We start from the raw sequence: 22,369 nt of genomic DNA, 5'->3' as shown, positions 1-22,369 counted from the left end.
GCCAAAGTAGCTGTGTTTAATTTGATTGAACCTAAAAGTAACACTAAGAAATTCAAGTCATGTCTTCTTGAAAAAAGAACAAATAAAAATTCTAGAATTGAAAACAGCAATAGCTAAAATTAAGGAATGAACTGATAAATGTAATAGAAGGTTCAACATACCTGAGGATAAAAGTAGTAAATTGGAAAGCAAGTTAGAGGGAAATACACTTTCAGGCACTTGTACAGGAAATAAGTGTAAACTAAGAAAATGTATGTGAGATGTTGAAAACATGTTCTACTTTACAAAAATTAAACATGTATTCAACTGGAGTCCCAAAGGAGACATAAAAAAAAATAAGGTAAAGCAATAGTGAAATAACTGGCAACTGAGAAAACAATGGAAGAGAAAATAAGCCATAATTTCAAAAACTGCATGCAGAAGATATAAGAAACATGTATCTCAACTCATCATGGTAAGACTATGAAAATCCAAAGATAAGGCGAACGTTTTCAACATTCAGAGACCTAGTGCCTGCAAAATGAGCAAAAGGGCAAAAGTAAGGAAAGCAACCCTGTCTACTGCTCACAAAAAGTCTAGAAACCCTGTGACACTAGGATAATATGTTCAATGTGATGACAGAAAATAAATGCCAATCCACCAAAAACAGCTCACAAAAATTGGGATGAAAAACATTTTCAGATAAAGGAAATAACGCATAGAGAGAAAATTCACACTAAGGAAATTTTTGAGAGAAATTAGTCAAGTATAAAAATAAGTGATTCTAGACCAAAATCCCAAGAGATGCTGAGTGGAATGTATCTTTAAGACAAAAGTTAAATATGTGAAAAAATTCTAAAAGAATATTGATTGGATATAATAATAATAATGATAATGTGTTATGGTATCTAAAATATTAAAGAACTAAAATCAGTAACACAATAGCATGTAAGCCCCAAAGTGCTGAACAGTTAAAGAATTATATGGTCTTTCTTTAGTTTACAAAGTGATAGCAAATCACTACTAAATAAATCACTCTAATAAATCAAGGATGAATGCTGATAAAATAACTGGTGAACAATTATTTAAAATGTATGCTATCAAGTTAGTTAAAAAAATAAAATTATGGAAAATACTAAATTGATTCAAAAGAAGGTAAGAGAAAGAGAGAGAAGCCAGGAGCAGGTGGCTCATGCCTGTAATCCTAGCTGCTCAGTAGGCAGAGATCAGGAAGATTGTGATTCAAAGTCAGCCCAGGCAAAATAGTTTATGAGACCCTATCTTGAAAAAAAAACTATAACAAAAAAGAGCTGGTAGAATGGCACAAGTGTAGGGCCTGAGTTTAAATTCCATGATGGCCAAAAGAGAGAGAGAGAGAGCATAGAACAGGAATGACAAACAGAAAATGGCCAGTAAAAGGCAGATTTAAATGTAATAGCTATTTTAGTACCAAAGGGAGGTAAACTTCAAGGCAAAAGAGGATAAAAAGGTATAGGCATACTTTATTATACTGAAAAGTTTACTCAGCAGAAGATACAATAAGTGTAAATATTTCCATATGGAATAATATGATCTCAAAAACTGAATGCAAGTACTAATAGAATCAAAAGAAGAAACGGAAAAGTCCACAATTACATTGAGTTATTTTAACATATTTCTCTAGGCTAAACTGAAAAAGAAAAGGGGGAGAAGGAAATACATAGACTTGAATGGCATGATTAACAAACTCAAATTTCAGTATTTACATTCTTCTGAATACACATGTAGAATTCACAAAAGTTAATCATATGCTAGGCCATAAAGCCAGTCTCACCAAATCTCAAAATATTAAACTTACATAGTGTGTTTTCTGCTGCAATGAAAATAGAAAAGTTATTTTAAAATGCATTAAATTTGCAAATTAAGCAACCCTTCAAAATCATCTTGAGACACAGAAGAGATCTCATTGAAAATTAGAATATTTTAAACTGGGAGATGAGAACATGATATATCAAAACCTTCAGAGTGCAACTAAAATGCAGTTTAAATGGAAGTTACAACTTTAAATATATATATTAGGAAGTAAGAAAAGCTTATAACTAATGAAGACAAATTTTTCTCTTAAAGTTAGTAACAAATAGATAAAACCAAAAATCAGATAGAAGGGGGAAAACTAGATGAGTGTATATATTACTGAAACAAAGAATAAATGAATGAAATTACTGAAACAAAGAATAAATGAATGAAATACAGAATTAACAATGCCTAGAGCTAGCACTTTAAAAACATTAATAATATTGATAAACTCCTGACATGAGAAATGAACAAAGAGGTAGGGCAAGATGGCAGATTAGAAGCACACACCCTTTTGACTCTGTGAATGAGAAGAGTCAGGTAACAAAGGAGAGACTGTATTCATTCTGAAGACAGAAAGAGAAGAACAACATCGGGAATCACAAAAGAGGTGGCAGTACAGCTAAAAAGCATGGATAAGAAGAGGAAAAAGAAAAAAGCATAAAGCAGTCTCAAGCTCCATCCCCATCTCCCCAGGGAGAGAGGAAGCCGAAGATCACACAACCACAAGGTATGTCAGATGGACTGAGTCACACAGGGGCAATTCTAGCTGCAGGATGAGTCCACAGCTGCTGCAAGCCCTAAACCCAGTAAGGGGATTTGGTGAGACAGTGATGCTCTGGCGTGGAAGCCTAGTTTCAGGAAACAAAGGCAATCTATTATCTCCCTTATCTCAGAAGGCCAAAGCAAAGTGCCAGCTTCAGAGAAAGTCCATTGTTTGAGACTGAGTTACTCTGGGGGTTTGAAAAGAAGGAACAATCACAGTTGAGGGAGTCTTGGGACACCCTGCCATAGTGCCTTGGTGGGAGATAGCCACAAGAAGTGGTGTGGAGAAGGAGAAGATCTGATGTGGACCCACAGAGAACAAGCAGCAGAGAGCTTAGCAGTGAAGTGTGAGATGGTCAGAGGCCCTGGTCTCCCGAGTGAAGAGTGATTCCCATTACCTGAAGGTGGAAACAGAGGACTAAGCTTGTGGTTAGCTTAGCGTTGGGCCTCTAGGACCTTCCTCCTCTATCTGTTAGCTGCCAAGTGAATCTGAGAGCCCTGAGACTGGAACCCCTGAATCCTACTTATTGGAACTACATACTGCCGTGTGTTTACGGCCAGACATGACTGAATGCTCCAAACTCAGGCCTTCTGAGTCACGTGATTTCCACAACCTCCTTCCCACCATTGGGAGGTTAACTGCTGAGTAAGGTCTGAAAGCACTGCCTCAGGAAACTGCATCCCAGTATGTGTTGACCATATGAGACAGACAGCCAGAAGCACAGATAGACCCCAACATAAAAACTGAGGTTTATTTAGTACTCCACTGTCAGCAATAGATAGGTTATCCAGACAAAAAATCAACAAGAAAACTTCAGAAATAAATGACACTATAGATCAAATGTACTTAACAGGTATCTACAGAATATTTCATCTAACAGCCACAGAAAATATATTCTTCTCACTAATCTGTGGTTTGGTCTCCAAAATAGATAGTATTTTAGGACACAAAGCAAGTCTTAACAAATACAAGACAACTGAAATAACTTCCTGTATTTTATCAGCCTACAGTAGAATAAAACTAGACATCAATATAGAGAAACTACAGAAAATATTCAAACGTAAGTACACTAAAAAATTCACTGGGTCATTGAAGAAATAAAGGGGAAATAAAAAGAAATCCTAGAATCAAGTAAAAATGAAAACACAACTTATTAGAACAAGTGGGACATAGCGAAGGCAGTGGTAAAAGTGCCTACATTAAAAAAACTGAAAGATCCCAAATAAATAACCTAATTAAATACCTCAAGCTCTTGAAAACACAAACTCAAAAGCAGTAAACTGAAAGAAGCAATATACATCAGAGCAGAAATTAATGAAATGGAGATAAAAAGAACAATACAAAGAATCAATGAAACAAAAAGTTGACTCTTTGAAGAGATAAACAAAATTAACAAACCTTTAGCCAAATTAGCCAAAAGAAAGAGGGAGGAGACCATATTAGCGTGACAAATACCAATGAAATTCAGAGGTACATTAGGGAACACTTCTATACTGTAATTCAGAGGTACATTAGGAAACACTTCTATACTGTATTCTTATAAACTGGAAAATCTAGAAGAAATGGACAAATTTCTAGATCTATATATAAGTCCTACCAAAACCGAGCCAAGAGAATATAAACCACCTAAACACAACTATAATAAGCAATGAGATTGAAATAATACTATTCTCCCAACAAAGAAAAGCCTAAAACTGAACAGATTTACTGCAGAATTCTACTAGACTCAAAGAACTAACACCAATGCTCCTCAAACTATTCCATAAAATAGAGGAGGAATTATATGCTACAAAACTCATTCTATGAAGCCAGTATTATGCTTCAGATGAGGACACAACAAAAAAATTAAATTATAGACCAATATCTTTGAAAAACAGACACAAAAACTCTCAATAAAATATTTGCAAACCAAATTCAATAACACATAAAAAGATCATGCACCATGATCTAATTCCAGGGATACAAAGATGGTTCATCATATGCAAATCAATAAACGTAATGCAGAATAAAGGAAGAAATTCACATGATCATCTCAAGAGATGCAGAAAAAGCTTTTGACAAAATTCAACATTCCTTCATGATAAAAACTTTGAAGAAACTAGGAACCAAAGAAGTGTACCTCAACATACTAAGGCTATATATGACAAACCTATAACCAACATTATACTAAATGGTGAAAACTGAAACCATTTCCTCTAAAGTCAGAAACAGGACAAGGATATCCACTCTCTACACTCATCTTCAATATAGTGATTAATTTTTAGCCAGAACAATAAGGCAAAAGAAAGAAAGAAAAGGAATACAAATAGGAAAGGAGAAGTCAAATTATCCCAGTTTGTAGATGATATGATCCTAGGTTTGAAAGACTCTAAAGATCCCATCAAAAAACTCTTAGAGTTGATAAACATTTTTAGTAAAATAGTAGGATACAAAATTAATATGCAAAAAATAAGTAGCTTCCCTGCATTCCAATAACAAACAGGCTAAGAAAGAAATCAGGGAAACAATCCCACTCACAATAGCCTCCAAAAATTAAATACCTAGGAATAAACTTAACAAAGGAGGTAAAAGACCTCTACACAAAAACAATAAAACACTGAAGAAAGAAATTGAAAAAGACACTAGAAGATGGAAAGACCTCCCATGTTCATAGATTTGCAGAATTAATATTGTGAAAACAACTATTCTGCTGAAAGTCATCTACAGATTCAATGCAATCCCCAACAAAATTCAAACGTCATTCTTACAGAAAAAAGAAAAATCAATCCTAAAATTCATATGAAAGCACAAAAGACCCCAACTAGCCAAAGCAATCCTGAGCAAAAAGAGCTGTGCTAGAAGTATCACAATACCTGACTTCAAACTATGCTACAGACCGATAGTAACCAAAACAACATGGTACTGGCACAAAAATAGACACACACACCAAAGAAATAGAACAGAAGGTCCAAAAATAAATCCACATCGCTATAGTCATCTGATGTTTGATAAAGGCACCAAAAACACACATTGCAGAAAAGACAGCCTCTTCAACAAATGGTGTTTAGGAAAACTGAACATCTTCTTGTAGAAGACTGAAACTAGATCTCTATCTTTCACCCTATACAAAAATTGTAATCAAAATGTCGCACCAGCAATCCTCGCTAATTGGGAGACTGAGACTGGGAGGATTATAGTTCCAAGCCAACCTGGCAAAAAGAATTTGTGAGACTTCATCCCAACAGAAAAAAAGCTGGGCCTGGTGGCATGTACTTGCCATCCTAGGGACAGTAGTAAGTGTAAAGTAGGAGGACCAAAAATAGGAGGATTGAGGTCCAGGCAGTTCTGAGTGAAAAGTGAGACTCTGTCTCCAAAATAATCAGAACAAAAAGGGCTGGAGACATGCTCAAGTGGTAAAGCACCTGCCTAGCAAGCATAGAACCATAAGTTCAAACCCCAGTACCATTCCCACCCCACCCCCCAAAAATCAAAGCGTATTAAAGAACTTAATATAAGACCTAAATCTTTGAATACTAGAGAAAAATGTAGAAAAAACAGTTGAAGATAAAGGTGTAGGCAATGGCTTTCTGAATAGGACTCCAATAGTCAGGAAATCAGAGCAATAATTGACAAATGGGGTTGCATCAAGTTAAAAAGCTTCTGCCCAGCATGGAAACAATTACCAGAATCAAGAGACAACTACAAAAAGGGAGACAATCTTTGCCAGCTCTTCAGTGGATAAAGGATTAATATCCAGAATATTTAAAGGGCCCCCAAAATTAAACAACAAAAGGACACACAATTAAATTAATAAATGGGCAAATTAATTGAACAGAAAGCCCTCAAAACAAGTAGAAATGGCCAATAAATATATAGAAAATTTCACCATCCTTAGCCCTAAAGGAAATGTCAATCAAAATATTGAGATCCTACCTCTCTCCAATTAGAATGGTTATCATCAAGAAAACAAGCAACGACAAACGTTGATGAAGATTTAAGGAAAAAAGAATCCTTATATGCTATGGGTAAAATGTAAATTAGTGCAGTCACAATTAAAATCAGCATGAAGATCCCTGAAAAAACTAAAAATAGAATTACCATATGATCTTGCTATACCACTTTTGGATATATGTATGAAAGAATTAATCACCATACAACAGAGATACCTTCACAACAATTACTAAATATAATATATAACACTATGATATATGGCAGCACTACTCACAGTCATCAAAGTATGGAATCAACTTAGGTACCCATCAACCAATGAGTGAGTAAATAAAATGTGGTACATACACACAATGGAATGTTATTCAGTCAAAAAGAAGAATGAAATTATGTTGCTTGCAGTTAAATGAATGGAAGTAGAGACTATTGTGTTCAACAAAATAAACCAGACTGACAAAGAAAGACAAATTTCACACGTTTTCTCTCATATGCAGAATCTAGCCTTAAAAAATGACGAGTGTAAAACAGGGGCTGTACCTATGGCAGAAGGGAGGGTAAAATGAGAGGGTGAAGAGGGAATGAGTATGACCAGAGCACTCTATAAGCATGTATAAAAGTAGAATATTGAAATCCATTGTAAACTGCTTCAAAAATGTAAAGGCAGAATAAACAAGTGTGATAGAGGGGCTGGTGGTGGTCAAAGTACACTATATGCATGTATGGAACGATCATAATGAAACCCCTTGTGTAATATGCCAATAAAAATTTTGAAGTGACTTACCAATTATATATAAAAGCAAAGAAAAAAGATTAATAAACAAAAAAAGAGAAAATAGAACTGTTTGATACTAGAAGTGAAAAAGGAAATATCACAACAAATCTACGAACATTAAAAAGGCAATAAGAATATGTTTTAATAATATTATCTTAATAATTAAAAATTAATGGATGAATACAAAATTCTGTAAAAGCACATGTTACATCTGCTGTGAGTAGAAGTAGATCATCTAAATAGTTGTTTAACTACTGAAGACATGGTATATGTAATGAAAAACTTTCCCTCAAAGACTGTACTAGTCCCAGGGGGCTCCACTACTAAACTCTAAACACATATAAAAAGAAGAAATAAAACCAATCTTAAACATATATAGAATAAAGAAAAATAAGCTTTCATTTTACTCCTAAGAGTAGAATGTACTTCATATCAAAATTTGACAAAGATATAACAAGAAACAAAAGATGCAGGCCAGTATTGCTCCCACTATGGGTGCAAATATACTAAACAAAATATTAGCAAGCCAAACCTGATGATGCTTAGAAAGAGTTACATGTCATGTTGATTGCTTCCAAGAATGCAAAAATAGGTATAGCATTCAAAAACCAGTCTTGTTATTTAACACATTAATAAAATAAAAAGGGAAATCATGTGGAAGTCAAAGGGTATTTAAGGGAATTTAACAGCAATTCATAATAAAAAAAAAATCCAAGCAAACTAGGTATGTGTAAACACAATGGAATTAGAATCACTAAGGCAAAATCTAGGAGAAAGAAGGGCTAGAGGACTTGTACAACACTTACAGGACTTATCTGATGCCATAATAATTAACAAGAATAAACAAATACAATATCACACGACAGAACACTACAACCACAAACAAAATGCAATTTGGTTTAAGGAAAGCATGCAAAGCATTGTAGAATAGGTAGGTGACCTGGGAATCTACATGAAAATAAAAGCAATGAAAATCAATGAAACTTCTAGGGGATAATATAGGAAAACATCTTGTTACCTTGGGGTAGGGAAAGATTCTTAAGTCACAGAAAGCTCCGCTCATGATGAAAACTAATAAATTAAACTACATTAAAATTAGAAATTCTGAGTCACCATTACAAGAATAAAAAGACAAGAAAACCACTGACTAGAGGACACGTATAACTAATACACATAAATAACAGTTACTGATACTCAAATATATAAAGAACTACTACAAACAGGAGCCAATGACCCATGGGCCAAATCCAGCTCCCTGCCATTTTTTGCAAACAAAATGTTATTAGAACACCACTATTCACATGTGTTTCCTTATTATCTGCAACTGGTTTTGTCCTATCAAACAGAATTGAGTAGTTGAAATAGAGATCACCTGGCCTACCTTGCCTAAGTATATGGCACCTTAGCAAAAATTTAAGAACCCTGGACAAGAGTAGCTTAGTGGTAGAGTGTAAGGCCACTGGTTAGATCCCTAGTACCACCACCATCTCAAGAGAAAGTGGGAAAAGGGAGGAGAGGAAGAGAGAGAGGAAGGAAGGAAGGAAGGGAGGAAGGGAGGGAGAGAAGAGGGAGAGAGGAGGAGAAAGGAAAGGGAAAGAAAAGATAAAAGAAAAGAAAGGGCCAGGAGCTGGTGGGTCCCACCTATAATCTTACCTACTCAGGAGGCAGAGATCAGGAGGATCACAGTTTGAAGCCAGCCCAGGCAAATAGATCAGAGACCCTATCTCGAAAAACCCTTCACAAAAATAGGGCTGGTAGAGTGGCTCAAGGTAAAGGCCCTGAGTTCAAGCCCCAGTACCACAAAAAAAGAAAGAAAGAAAGAAAAGAGGAAAGGATGCAGGAAATTAACGATGCCATGTGCTGTCAGATATAGATGCAAAAAGAACTCATACACTGCTGATAGAACTGTAAACTGACACACCAATTGGAAAAATGCTCTGACATTTTTTACTGATTTTGATCACATGATCTATGACCTAATTACTTCATTCTTATATGAAATGTTCCACAAAATTGCATGCATAAGGGTGCCAAAACATTATAAGCATATTCATATCAACTTTATTTCTAATATCTAAAAATTGGAAACAACTCAAAACTATGATAAAAATAATAATAATAAAATATTAAACAGTAATGAAAATAGATGAGCTAGAGGAGGATGATTCTCACCATTTACTTTTGGCCCAAAGAAGCTATGCACAAATCCCATATACAATATGACTCAATGTTCAAACACTGGAAGTCTAACAGTAGACAAAAGTAGTACAAAAGCATAAATCAGATGAGTGGTTATCTCTGGTAATAAGAGAGGAATAGTTTTTGCAGAATAACAGAGCTGGGCCTTTGGAGGTACTAGCAATGTTTACATCTTTTTTTTTTTTTTGTGGTACTTGGGCTTGAACTCAGGGTCTACACCTTGAGCCACTCCATCAGCCTTTTTTGTGATGAATTTTTTCAAGATAGAATCTTGAGAACTATTTTCCCAGGCTGGCTTCGAACATACAATCTTCCTGATCTCTTGCTCCTGAGTAGCTAGGATTACAGGCGTGCACCACCAGCACCAGCTAAGTAATGTTTACATTTTAACCTTGTTGATTAAAAGATGTATTCACTTTCTGATAATCCATCAAAGCTTGTCTGCATAGAATGCATGTATTTTCTATGTATATGTTAAACTTCAATGGAAAGATTTTTAATGTGTGCCAATTGGTACCCAAGACATAAAAATACACAAAATCTCTTATAAATCAGGAAGAAAATGACAAGACAAGTGAAAAGAGAAATATGGCAAAGGATATGAGCAGAGAGAATTCAGAAATTGCCAGTAAACATGAAAAACTGGTCAAGTCTCATTAATAATTCAGGGAAAACAACCTAAAACAACAATGTAACATTTTAGACCCACAAAATTGATTTGAAAAAATTAAAGCCTTATAATAGTAAGTCATACACAAGATTGTTGGAAATCTCAAATACTACTGGTGACAGTATAAACCTATCAAAATTTGTAGAGCAATTTGTCAACTCTATTGATTTGCCAATCAATAGAGTGCAATGCTTTATTTGTATGCATGTACCATGTAGCAAGTCTAGAGCTACTAGTTCTGTAGTCTTGAAAACTCCTAGACTGGCAAAGGTGCATTAAGAGATGGGTGTGAGCCAGGTACTAGTGGCTCATGCCTGAAATCCTAGCTATTTGGGAAGCTGAGAACAGGAGGATTGCATTTTCAGGGCAGCCTGGGCTAAAGTTTATGATACTGCATCTCAACTAGCTGGACACATCAGTACATGCCTGTTATCCCAAACTATGCAGGAGGCTGAGATCAGGAAGATCACAATTTGAGGCCTGCCCTGGCCAAAAAAAAAGTTTGCAAGACCCCATCCCAACAGATAAATGTTGGGATGTAGGCATGGTAGCCTGCACCTGTCATCCTAGCAACAGTGGGAAGCCTAAAATAGGATCACAGTCCAGGCCAGCATAGAGCACCTGCCGAGTAAGTGCAAACCTCTGATGAGGTCAGAGCAAATATGCAACAAGGGTGCAAAAACTATTTCCTGGCTCTGACTTTGCATACTTTTAATTATTGAATCACTTGCATATAGGAGCCATTCAAACTAACGTTAGGGGGAAAAAGATAGTCAAGGATAGCATAAAAATAAAGATAATTAGTGGATATGGAGGATACAAATGATAAAATATGACAAAGTCATAATAACGAGAAGACTTAAAATAACAAATAATTTGCAGTGTAATATTACCAGTAGCTAAAACTAACCAATCTAGCTTATGCAAACAAATCTCTTTACCACATCTGCCTGAAAAGATTCAACTATAAGAAATGTATTTTAAAAGAAAAAAATTCAATTGGAGTATATTTCTTACCTTATACCACTTTATTGAGTGCAAAACCAAACTATCTGGGAACAGCAGATGACATGTCAGGCTCCCAGATTTTCCCATATGTAATATTTGTTGGTACTCATCTGGTAAATTTTCTGGAGTCCTTCTAGAAGTGTCACACCAATGTTTTACAAAAACGGTTAGGTTCATAGGTATTCTGTAACAACTGTCGCTAGACCTGTAAGATAATAGCAGATGGAAACCCCATAGTCTTAAGCCATCACAAAATCAAACAATTCAGTTTATCATCACATCTTTTCAAATCATTTTCAAGGCATTATCCCAAGCTATGCAAGGACATTATGAAACATTACGGATCCTATGAATCATTCATTATAAAAGGACAAGTGCTACTTATACAACAGTGAAACTGACAACACATTAATCAGGTGATCCAAATGAACAATGAGGGAAAGGGGTGCTGTCATGCTGAAGAAGATACAGAGCACTTACCTAAACATCCTAACCACAGAGGCTCACCTGTACCTAATCATGAAGAAATCCCTGACAAATACAAGGGAAGGCTATAATATAAAATTGTCTGTGCTCATAAAGAATGTCGATGCCATGAAAAATGAAGGCCAAGCTAGTGGAAGAGCTCAGGTGATAAAGTACCTGCCTAAGCAAGTGAGAGGGGACCGAGTTTAAACCCCAGTACTGCCAAGAAACAAAACAAGCAAACAAAGCAAAAGACCAAAGAACTGCTCTAGATTAAAAGACACTTAAGATTTATGGAATACAAATGCAATACATGATCCTGAATTGAACCCTGCTAAAGAAAGGAAAAAGTTATATAGGCCACTGACAGGCTCATTAATAATATCAGAATATTAACTAAGATTAAGCTGTTGTATGATTGTTAGACTTCCTGAACTTGATAACTACACTCTGATTATGTAAGAGAATACTCTTGTTGATAGGAAATATACATTGAAATATTAAGTAGTAGAGGGAGTACAATGCATACAACTGAAACGGTTTATTAAAAAGTATTATGGGTAGCATACATACATAGAAAGAAAAAACTATAAAGAAATGTGGGAAAATGGAGTTCTTTATATCATTTTGCAAATTTTATGTATATTTAACATTATTTCGAAGTAAAAATGTACAGTTTACTATATGTGTATCATCCCTGGATATTAACAACCTAGAATTCTATTCATTTTCTTCCATGGCAGGCAGAATCTTTGTCTAATTTCTACGAAAGATGATTTTTCAGTATTTCACAGCTCCCAGATTTAGATCATTTAAATCTGGGTGTGACATCCAGATAAAGTTATGATCTCCAACTCCAGCTAATGGTAATCATAGTCTAGGAGAGCGGAGATCCAAAACCCTCTATAGTAGACTTACTAGTGGCCAACAGTGAGGAAAGGAGCAGGGCAAACAGGGTCACACCGCTTCTACTTGTGTACCACTTGGTGAGTAAATCCCTACACTTAGTCTGTCTAATGCATGGAAATGAGAAACCTAGCATGACCCAGAGCAGGTCATGGGCCAGCACAGAAAAGTGTCATCAAATACTACTGAACCAAAACGAGAGGAAAATGGAGTACCTGTTTCATACAGGGGATCAGTTAATTCCCACTTCAACTCTGTCAGACCAGTATTATTTCAGATCAGGAAACCAAGGTTGAATGAGACGAAATAATTTGTTAAGGTTAGGGAAGCAAAGTTAGGGAAACTATAGCTTTCAGGCCAAATTTGGTACACACACACACATGCCCACATGAGCGCATGCACACAGATTCAAACCAATAGCTACCTTTGGTGGGGCTCATGCTTCTCGATTGAATACAGTCCTCTCCAAGCTTAATTGTCTCCCACCAGCTTTATTTCTAATTGTCCTGAAATTGGAAACAACTCAAGAGGCCCACCAGGCCTGTGTCACTCATTGTCATCATTTCCTCACACTGGACTCACATGAGGTGTGGAACATCCTCCATATTTACTAACTTTCAAATCCCTGCCTCAAGCAGATTCCTGTGAAAACAGTTCCAAGAAGGCTTATTCCTATCTGGATGTGCCATACGTCAAAGAAAAAAAATTAGCGTTCAACACAGATGGCACTGATAATAGTACTGTAAACACCATAAGCTGACTTGGCCCGAAGCACACTTTCAATGGGAAAAGATGTATTTTGTGTCCCAAAACTGGTTTATAAATCTGTTATATTTAAAATATGTTCATTGGAAATCATCTGATCATAATAAAAAAATATACAATATTATTTGTCTCATTCCATTTTCGATGTTTATTAAGATTTTTCTTAAAAGATATATAAAAAAGAGAGAGAGAGCTATACATATGAATGAGTTCTATTTTAAGTGAGAGACTTACTTTACAACACAATAATAGATTCCTGAGTCCCCCAAGTTCAAGGGCAGAAATAAAATCCAGGTCTGTTCTTGATGAATCCTGTGCTGTATGTCTTTGGATACTGGGATTTTGCTGGCAGCATACCACCTCACACTTGCTGCCCCATTAGTTATTGGAGGGTATGAGCAATTGAAAGCAAAAGGTTGGTCCACTGCAATTGTCTCATAATGCATATCAGTGTGGTGGCACGCACCTAGAGAAAGAAAGGAAAAACCCAAGAATGACCGTGAAAGAATGGTGTTTATTATTCATTTTAACTTACATCTCTTCAATCTGCTAAGGCAATTTGAAATTTTATTTGAAAAAGTCCTTAGTGTGGGCGTTTCCCGAAAATAGCCCGCTTCTTTGAAGCAACGCATCCATAGGGAAGAACTTCCTCAGTTTCCCCTGCAGATGGCTGGCTCCTGCGCTTGGAAGTGATTTCCCTCTTCCTATTCTTTCACCCCAATTCTTTACCCTCCTCCGTGTCTTCTTTTCTTTCTGTTCTGCCACCCTTGAGTAAAATGCATCTCACTCCAGAACGGATTGTTAAAAACTCGACTCACTTTTAAAGCCCACTTCAATCAAGTTACTCGGGTTTTTTGCTTACAAGTTTGTTGATCGTTTCATTGTTTTTATCCTTGATCATAAAATAACTTTTGCATATAAAGTAGACAGTACTGCAGCCATTTGAGTACTTTAACTCGAGTCTTGACTTTCATCGTTGCCTAATTTCCCCTCCTCCCAAAGTCACCCCACAGCTCCAAGGCGGCATCGAGAGGGCTGTGCATCCGACCACTTGGGACTGAAACTCCTTTGCCCATCCCGCCGCGTTCTGTCGGACCTTAGGGAAGTGGTTAGCCAGGCGCCGGCTCCCGCCATCCCCGCGGAGGTCCGCGCCGGCCCCCGCACAGGGGACAGGGACACCGGAGGACGTACGAACCTACACGTACCTGCTCCGACGAAAAGTGGAAGCGCGATGGACATCCTGCAGAGCAGCAAGGACGGCACCCCCATTTAGGCTACAAGGAAGAAAGAAGATGTGGGAAGGGAAAGAGCGCGCCTTCCCCGCCCGCGCAGGGCTCCGGCTTCCGCGACACCGGAGTCGCTGAAGTTCCAACCCAGCCCACTGGCCTTTCCCTCTGCAAGCGGGAGCCCTTCATCTTTGGGGAACAGTGAGGGGGAGGAGGACTGGCCTTTGCCCTGTCCCCTTCTTACTCAGAGCAGAGCCTTTAGACTCCAGCGAGAAGGAGTTGGGAGGTGGGGGTGGGGACCTGGTGACATTTCTCTTTGCCACCCGGCAGGGAGGCAGAGCTGGCAGGAAAGTCAGGAACCCACTCTCCTACCACCCCTCCCCCTACACACACCATTTCAGTCCTCAAGAGCCGGCGGCCCGGAGTCCCCACCCCAAGTCCGCGCCGGGATCCTGTGGGTCCGCCTGGGCCCCGGGGTCTAAAGGGAAACCCCAAACTGCGGCGCACCCGGGAGAAGCCAGCTCTGGCCTACCTGGGCAGGGCCGGCAGCAAAGGAGGGAGAAGACCCAGGGCCACCGCACCTGAGGGTAGACACCCCAGGACAGAGTCGGATCCCCAGATGTCTTGATCCCTAGCCTCCCGGTCGCGAGCATTTTTGCCACCTCTCCCGCCACATCACACCTTCCCACGATCACGCCCCACCCGCACCTGGCTAGGCTGCGCTCCTGGTCTGCGGCTCTACCTGCTGCGGAGTTAGGGCGAGCCGGGTCTCATGGAGGTCAGTGGAAAACCCGACGGGGACCGATCCCTGTCATGGCATTTCCACGCCTGGGTGTTTCCTCTCCGCCGTGGGCGGGCAGACCTACCTTCCCTGGTGGAGCGCAGAGAGGAACACACCTGGCATCACACTACAAAGTGGATGAAAATTTTTGCCTGATTCCTGGCAGCACCACATTCTTCATCACCAGGAATCTCTACTTAAATCTCTTCCAGATTGTCCCTATAAATAATTGATTGCTTTCCAAATTCCATTTGAGCAGTCATGACACGCCCTGCTTCCAAAAGTGGAAGCCATCCCAAATGGCTTCTAAAGAATGTCATTACATTGTCTGAGTCATGCTCCTTCGTTTCCGTAAGGCCGACATCTCCAGGTGATTCTCCATACTGCTGAGCCTGAACGTGGATCCTATCCAAAAGAAGAAGGGTGTCAACAGGCACCTGTGCCCAGAGATATCCCACAGGGCACTGAGAGGTAAAAGACATGAAATGTAATCTCTCAACAGATCTTCAGCCAGGCTATGCCTGGTGGTCTTTGTGAGATTAGAAAGGGAGAAGCAAAACCAGCCATAGAAGCAGAGAGAACACAGCAATTACATTATCTGGCCTATTGCATCCTGTCATGGGCTATAGTATGCAAATTTCTACATTATTAGAAAGTACTAAGGATTCCAGCTCAGTGTAATGGCACATGTCTGTAATCCCAGTTCCTCTACAGGTGGAGATTGAGAAGATCCTGGTTCTAGCCAAGTTTAGGCAAAAAGTTAGCCAGACCTCCATCTCAACAAACAAGCCAGGTGTGTTGTTGTACCACCGCAATCCCAGGTAGGAGGGTGACATAGGTAAGAGAATTACAGCAAAAAGCAAGATCTATCTGAAAAATAACCTAAAAACAATAAGGATTGAAACCATGGCTCAAGTGGTAGACCACTTGCCTGGCACAAGTGCTTTCATTTATGTGAGTGATGCCTATCAATATTAGTGTATTAGAAATTAAATTTACTTTCTACTTTAAATAATGACAACCCCACTACATGTTAACTTAAATGTCATGTGTTTTATAAAAAATGACTGTACTTTCTGAAACAGACTTATTTTGAAAAGTGACATTGTCCTACATATTGGCAAACCTCTTGAATGTCTGTCTAATAGAGGATTAAGGGGAGTTTTGTTTCTGTTTCTGCATTCAATTTCTTATGATAGAACAGATCATGCTGTCTCTGGAAAAGGCCCCATTACACTAGCAAGAAGAGAATAAAGAAGCCAAATCTTTTCTTACTGTGGCTAGAAAAGTAGTTTTGACCTCACAGGGAAGTCAAAGAGAGTCTTGGGGACCCCTAGGGCCCCCATGCTCTGCGGAGCTTTTTGTTAAGCTACAAGTGGAGACCTTTACTATTTTTCTCTAGCATTGGCACATTTACCCTCTTCAGGGTTTATGTCCCTACCCCAAACAAAACAAGTGCTGCCACAAAAAAATATGATTCATATACAGAGCTATTGCTATGAGCAGCATTGAAAATTTTTTCTGAATCTTTTTATTTATGCTAACTAAGAAGAAACAGAAATGGAAACCCATTTTCACGTTCTGAATACATTCGTTTCACACCGGCTCCAATGGGAATAGTCACCCCAAAGCATATGAAGCAAGACAGCCCATCCCAGTCTCCTTGTACTGCCCAGTTCTCACTGGAGGTCACTGACATTGCACTCTGCCAGTGACTCTTTGGATCTGAGCTTCCATTTCCAGGTCTGCATCTCACACATGCTTTCTGAAACACGGAGAATGAATCATCAGGCTTAGAAGGCAGAACATGTCTGATATTAAGGTCCTTAATCTACTTTGAGTTGATACTAATTCAGGGTGACATGGTCACTAGTTCAGATACCCAGATTTCCCAGCAACATTTGTTGAAGAGGCTGTCTTTCTCCACCATATGTTTTTGGCACCTTTGTCAAAAATTAACTGAGTGTAGCTGTGTGAATTCATATCCAGGTCCTCTATTCTGTTCCACCGGTCTTCATGTCTATTTTTGTGCCAGTACCATGCTGTTTTTATTGCTATGGCTCTGTAATATAGTTTGAAGTCAGGTATTGTGATACCTCCAACATTGCTCTTTTTGCTCAGTTTTGCCTTGTCTATTCATGGTCTTTTGTGTTTCCAAATGAACTTTAGGGTAGATATTTCAATCTCTGTGATGAACATCATTGGGATTTTGATGGGAATTGCATTAAACATGTAGTATAGCCATTTTTACTGTGTTGATTCTGTCACTCCATGAGCATGAGAGATCTTTCTACCTTCTGTAGTCTTCAATCTCTTTCTTTAATGGGTTGTAGTTCTCCTTGTATTGGTCATTTACATCCTTTGCTAAGTTTATTCCTAGGTATTTGGTTTTTGTTTTGTTTTTTGAGGCTATTTGAAACCTTGAAGTCAGCACAAGAAAGAGCAGAGAATATACTGGAAGCAACAGGCACAGGCAAGGACTTCCTCAGTAGAACACAAGTAGCTCAGCAACTAAGAGAAAGGATTGACAAATGGAACCACATGAAATTAAGAAGTTTCTGCACAACAAAAGAAATGGTCTCGAAATTGAAGAGGCCACCTGCAGAGTGGAAGAAAATCTTTGTTAGCTATGTATCAGACAAGGAACTGATAACCAAAATATACAGTGAACTCAAAAAACTAAACTCCCCCCCAAATCAATAACTCAATAAAGAGGTAAGCAACTGAACTAAACAGAACTTTTTCAAAGGAACAAGTCCAAATGGCAAAAAAAAAAAAAAAAAAAAATGAAAACTTGCTCACCAGCCTTGCCCATAAAGGAAGTGTAAATCAAAACCACACTAATATTCCATTTCACCCCTGTTAGTATAGCTACCATCAAGAACAACAACAACAACAAATGTTGGCAAGGATCTGGGGAAAAGGAGCCCTCATACACTGCAAGTGGGAATGTAAGCTAGTACAACCACTATGGAAAACAATATGGAAGTTCCTTTAAAAACTAAACATAGATCTGCCATATGATTCAGCAATACCACTCCTAGGGATATACCCAAAGGAATGTGACTCAGGTTATTCCAAAGGCACCTGTACACCCATGTTTATTGCAGCACTATTCACAATAGCCAAGTTATGGAAACAGCCAAGATGCCCCATTACCAACTAATGGATTAAGAAAATGTGGTATTTATACACAATGGAATTTTACTCAGCCACAAAGAAGAATGAAAATTTGTCATTCACAAGTTAATGGATGGAACTGGAGAACATCAACTTATGTGAAGTTAGCCAGGCTCAGAAGACCAAAAATCACATATTCTCCTTCATATGCGGATTATAGACCTAAAACAAATGCAGTCACACACTAAGGGAAGAATGAGCACAGGAGGAATAAGGGAAAGGGAAGGAAACCAAAAACTTGAATGTGGTTGATGTGCTCACTGTATAGGAGCAAATATAGTAATCTTAAACTGGCAGAGGCCACTGTGGGAAAGTGACCAGAAAGTAGTGAAGAGGTCTGGTAGAGATGAACCAATGTGGGTTGTAATACACATATGCATGGAAGCAACACTAGGAATCTCTCTGTACAGCTATCTTTATCTCAAACTAGCAAAAATGCCATGTTTTTCTTATTATCTTTAATGGTTTTTTTCTTCTACAAAATCGGAGAACAAGAGGAGAGGGGGAGAAGGGGGAGAAGAGGTGGTACAAATAATGTATACACATGTAAGAATATGCAAAAATGATACTTGTTGAAACTTCCAAGAATTGGGGAAGAGAGGATGAAAGAGAGCAGCAGAGGGGGTAAATTCAAGTATGACATATTTGATACATTGTAAGAACTTTTGCAAATACTTAAATGTACCCCCACCAGGCACAACAATAATTTTAAAAAAATGAAAGCAGAATAGATTCAGGGACTATAAAAACTTTAAAAAATAGGAAACTGGAAGTTCTCAAAGAAATGGCAGAAATTGGGTAGCATTGTTTGCTAATGAGAAAAGAGAAGGAATTCAAAACAGATTTATTTACTGACATTCTAGTGGGCAAGGTTAGGTTTGCTTTATGCAACGGGAGCAATTCAGCTTTATGCTTAACAGTCCTGGGTTCAATCACTTCATGTTTCCTTTCTGTTTTCACTTTCACATCTTTTTAAAAAATGTGTATCAGCAGTATTTAAGAGCTACATAATTCTAATTGCTTGTTTTCCCTGTTTTCTTTGGCCATTTGGGTGTCTCAGTGTGAAATTCCTTCTCCGACATTTCTCTTTTGCCCACTCGGTTTTTGCCTTTCTCTTGATTTATAGAGAACTCCTTAAATTCTACCTCTGAAATCTCATGTGGTTTCCTTCCCAGGGAGGCACAGATCTTCCTCGCTGTTCTCTCTTGACACCGTGTTCAAATCCAGCAGCAGCCCTTAGACCCACTTTTCAGAGGTGATGGCTGTAAACCTCCACAGTCGCCTGTCTGCATGTAATAAACAGATGATTGATGCTTGAAAAGCAGGAGGTCTACCACCATCCTCCACCACCTACCTGCTCCTAGTCTCAGTCTTTCCCACTTGAAGATAAGTTTGGAACGAAATATTAGTCACTAGCCAGGAGTAATTGACACTTTCAATTTGTGTAGACTTTTATAAAGTAAATCGACTTCCTCTAAAGTTTCATTCACTCCTTCCCAGGGTAGGTATAAACAAGGTATCTCTGTGGTAAGGCCTTGAGGAATTCTGATTGGCTGAATTTTCCCTCAGTCTGTCCCTGAGATCAGGATATGATATGTATTCAGAAGAGTAATTTTTATTAAATATTTCATGGAAATCCTTTTATTTGTTCCAACTAAATAACTGACTTCATTAGACAGAAGCTGCAGATAAAGTTTCCTAGTGAGAAGGGAGCAGAAATATTTTCACATGCACTGATCAAATGTTATAAAAGCCAGTATGGGGCTGGGGCAAGAGTGTGGGGATCCACCAAGGTTTTGCACCTTTAAGGTCTTTGCATTCTTGCATTTCTTCCTGGTGAGTCTTGGGATAGATTGAGAGAGATCTCAGTAATCCCAAGGCAGCCTTTTGATTGTTGGAATAACAATTTCAGTGAAGAGCTGCAGGCCTAGGCCTAACGTCTCCTCCAGCTCCATTCATCAACTAATTCACTTTCTCTTAAAACATTAAACAGGTCCCACTATGTGCCAGATGATATGCTAAGTGCTGGAAACACAGCTGTAGAAAAAACAGGCCCTCCTGGAGCACACAGTCACTCCATTGTCTAGCAAATAAGAAAATTTTAAAGGATGATTTTAGATTGATGAGAGACATATAGTATATCAAATATAATGATGTGACAGAGAGAGTGTCAGGTTGGCCTCAGTACAGAAGTGGCAGCATAGCTGAGATCTAAAGCAGTAACAAGAAACCACAGAGTGGCTATCCAGGGGAAGACTCTCCTATAGAAGGAATAGCTGGTGTAGAATCTCTGAAGGAGGAAGAGTTTGGAAATTTCATAATAACAGAAGTGAAGCCAGTGTGCCTGCCATACAATGAATAAGGGGAGAGTCAGGTAAATGAATTCACAGAGGTAGACAGGGTAGATCACACAGGTGCCAGTAGGCAAAAAAAAAATGAAGGTTGGGTTTAGTTCTAGGTAAAATTAAAAGCTACTTGAAAATTTAAAGCAAGAAAATATAATCTTATGTACATTTTTTATTGTTACCATCTCTGCTAAAACCCACCAAAATTGCTAAAATTAGAAAAACTAATAATGCCAAGTACTGGTGAGACTTTGGGGCAATTGGAGCTCTCATACAGTGCTGATGGATGTACAGTTGGCACAACCATTTGGTAGTGTCTGCTAAAGCTAACTCAGCAAATCTACTATGAATGTTACCCCAAATATCAATGCATATAGGTAGTCAGTAAAAGAGATAGTTGCTAGAATGGTCATAGCAGAAGTATTTGTCATAGCCAAGAAATAGAAATTGCCCCCTGCACAACAATAGAATGGAAGAAAGGTTTCAGTCCCAGGTCTGCTGGTGCCATGCACTTAAGCAAAGCATCATGACAGTACAGTGTATAGCTGGGAGGTTCTTCACCCCACTTCAGCCAGAAAGCAGAGAGAGAGAGAGAGAAAGAGAGAGAGAGAGAGAGAGAGAGAGAGAGAGAGAGAGAGGAAGGGATTGGGAATGAGGTCTATCCTTGAAAACTCCCCCAACTTCCTCCAGCTCGGTCCCAACTCTTAAAGTTTCAAGAACCTCCCAAAATAGTGCCACTGACTCAGGACCAAGCATTCAGCACATGAGCTTGTAGGGAACATTCTATATTCAAATCTTAACATATCCATAAAAAGACAACAAAATTCTTATCATTATCTTTAGGTTGTGAGGTTATGGGTGACTTTTTCCTGCTTACAGGTTTAAGAATTTTCTGCAGTCTCTCAAACCAATATTGCTTCTACAACACAAAAAGAGGCATTTTTTCCCATCAGTTATTTTTTAAAGATTTCTACCACAATCCACTCACAGGTGAATTACTACATCAATTTCTTAATGGTCTTCTCTCTCACCTTTTACTGCCTTTTAATTCTGCTTAGAATAATGTCCAGGCAACTGGTTTCTCTATGCCTAACGTTCTCCTGACCAATAGCCTCAAACAGGTCCCAGATCACCGTTCCAAAAGATAAGGTCAAAATACACAAGTCAGGGGTTAAGACCCTTTATCATATGAATTTATTTCTCAAACAACTTTCTCTTCACACCATTCTTTCTGACTGGATTTAAGATTTTGTGTGTGTGTGTGATTTTCCCAGTGTAATGCTATACACATGGTTCGTACTTCTGCAAGGATCTACAAGTAAGCTTGAGAACAAACTTGTTTCCCTTGTGTTTTGGAATTTGGAGAAAAGATGTAAGTTCTTCTGGTTTTAGGAAACACAGGTCTTCAGAACAACCAAGCAGGATGGGGAATAACCATTTAACAATTAAAAAGTGTTTAAAAACAAAAGATGGTCCCTGCCCACAGTCTTAAAGGAAAATGAGAAACTAGGTTCTGACAGACTAAGCAGCACATACTACTAAGATGA

At 38.4% G+C, this 22,369-nt stretch overlaps 1 protein-coding gene across 7 annotated transcripts in view; it reads right to left on the bottom strand.

Annotated features, from left to right (window-relative positions):
- The window catches only part of Il1rl2 (interleukin 1 receptor like 2), a 48,086-nt gene extending 32,260 nt beyond the window's left edge, over window positions 1-15,826 (bottom strand). For 2 of the 7 annotated variants that reach the window (XM_074050440.1, XM_020157383.2), the window contains exons 1-4: window positions 15,225-15,372; window positions 14,496-14,564; window positions 13,525-13,756; window positions 11,164-11,359 (exon numbers count right to left, since the gene is read on the bottom strand). In XM_074050440.1, coding sequence (XP_073906541.1) covers window positions 11,164-11,359; window positions 13,525-13,756; window positions 14,496-14,559 — 492 coding nt within the window. In that variant the 5' untranslated portion in view covers window positions 14,560-14,564; window positions 15,225-15,372. The other 5 variants (XM_074050443.1, XM_074050442.1, XM_074050444.1 and 2 more) reach the window with 5 other exon arrangements.
- Window positions 15,827-22,369: the final 6,543 nt, after the last annotated feature.

Source organism: Castor canadensis, chromosome 12, assembly GCF_047511655.1.
Source record: "Castor canadensis chromosome 12, mCasCan1.hap1v2, whole genome shotgun sequence".
In the NCBI taxonomy this organism is placed as follows: domain Eukaryota; kingdom Metazoa; phylum Chordata; class Mammalia; order Rodentia; family Castoridae; genus Castor; species Castor canadensis.
This window is presented reverse-complemented; position numbering and strand designations above follow the sequence as displayed.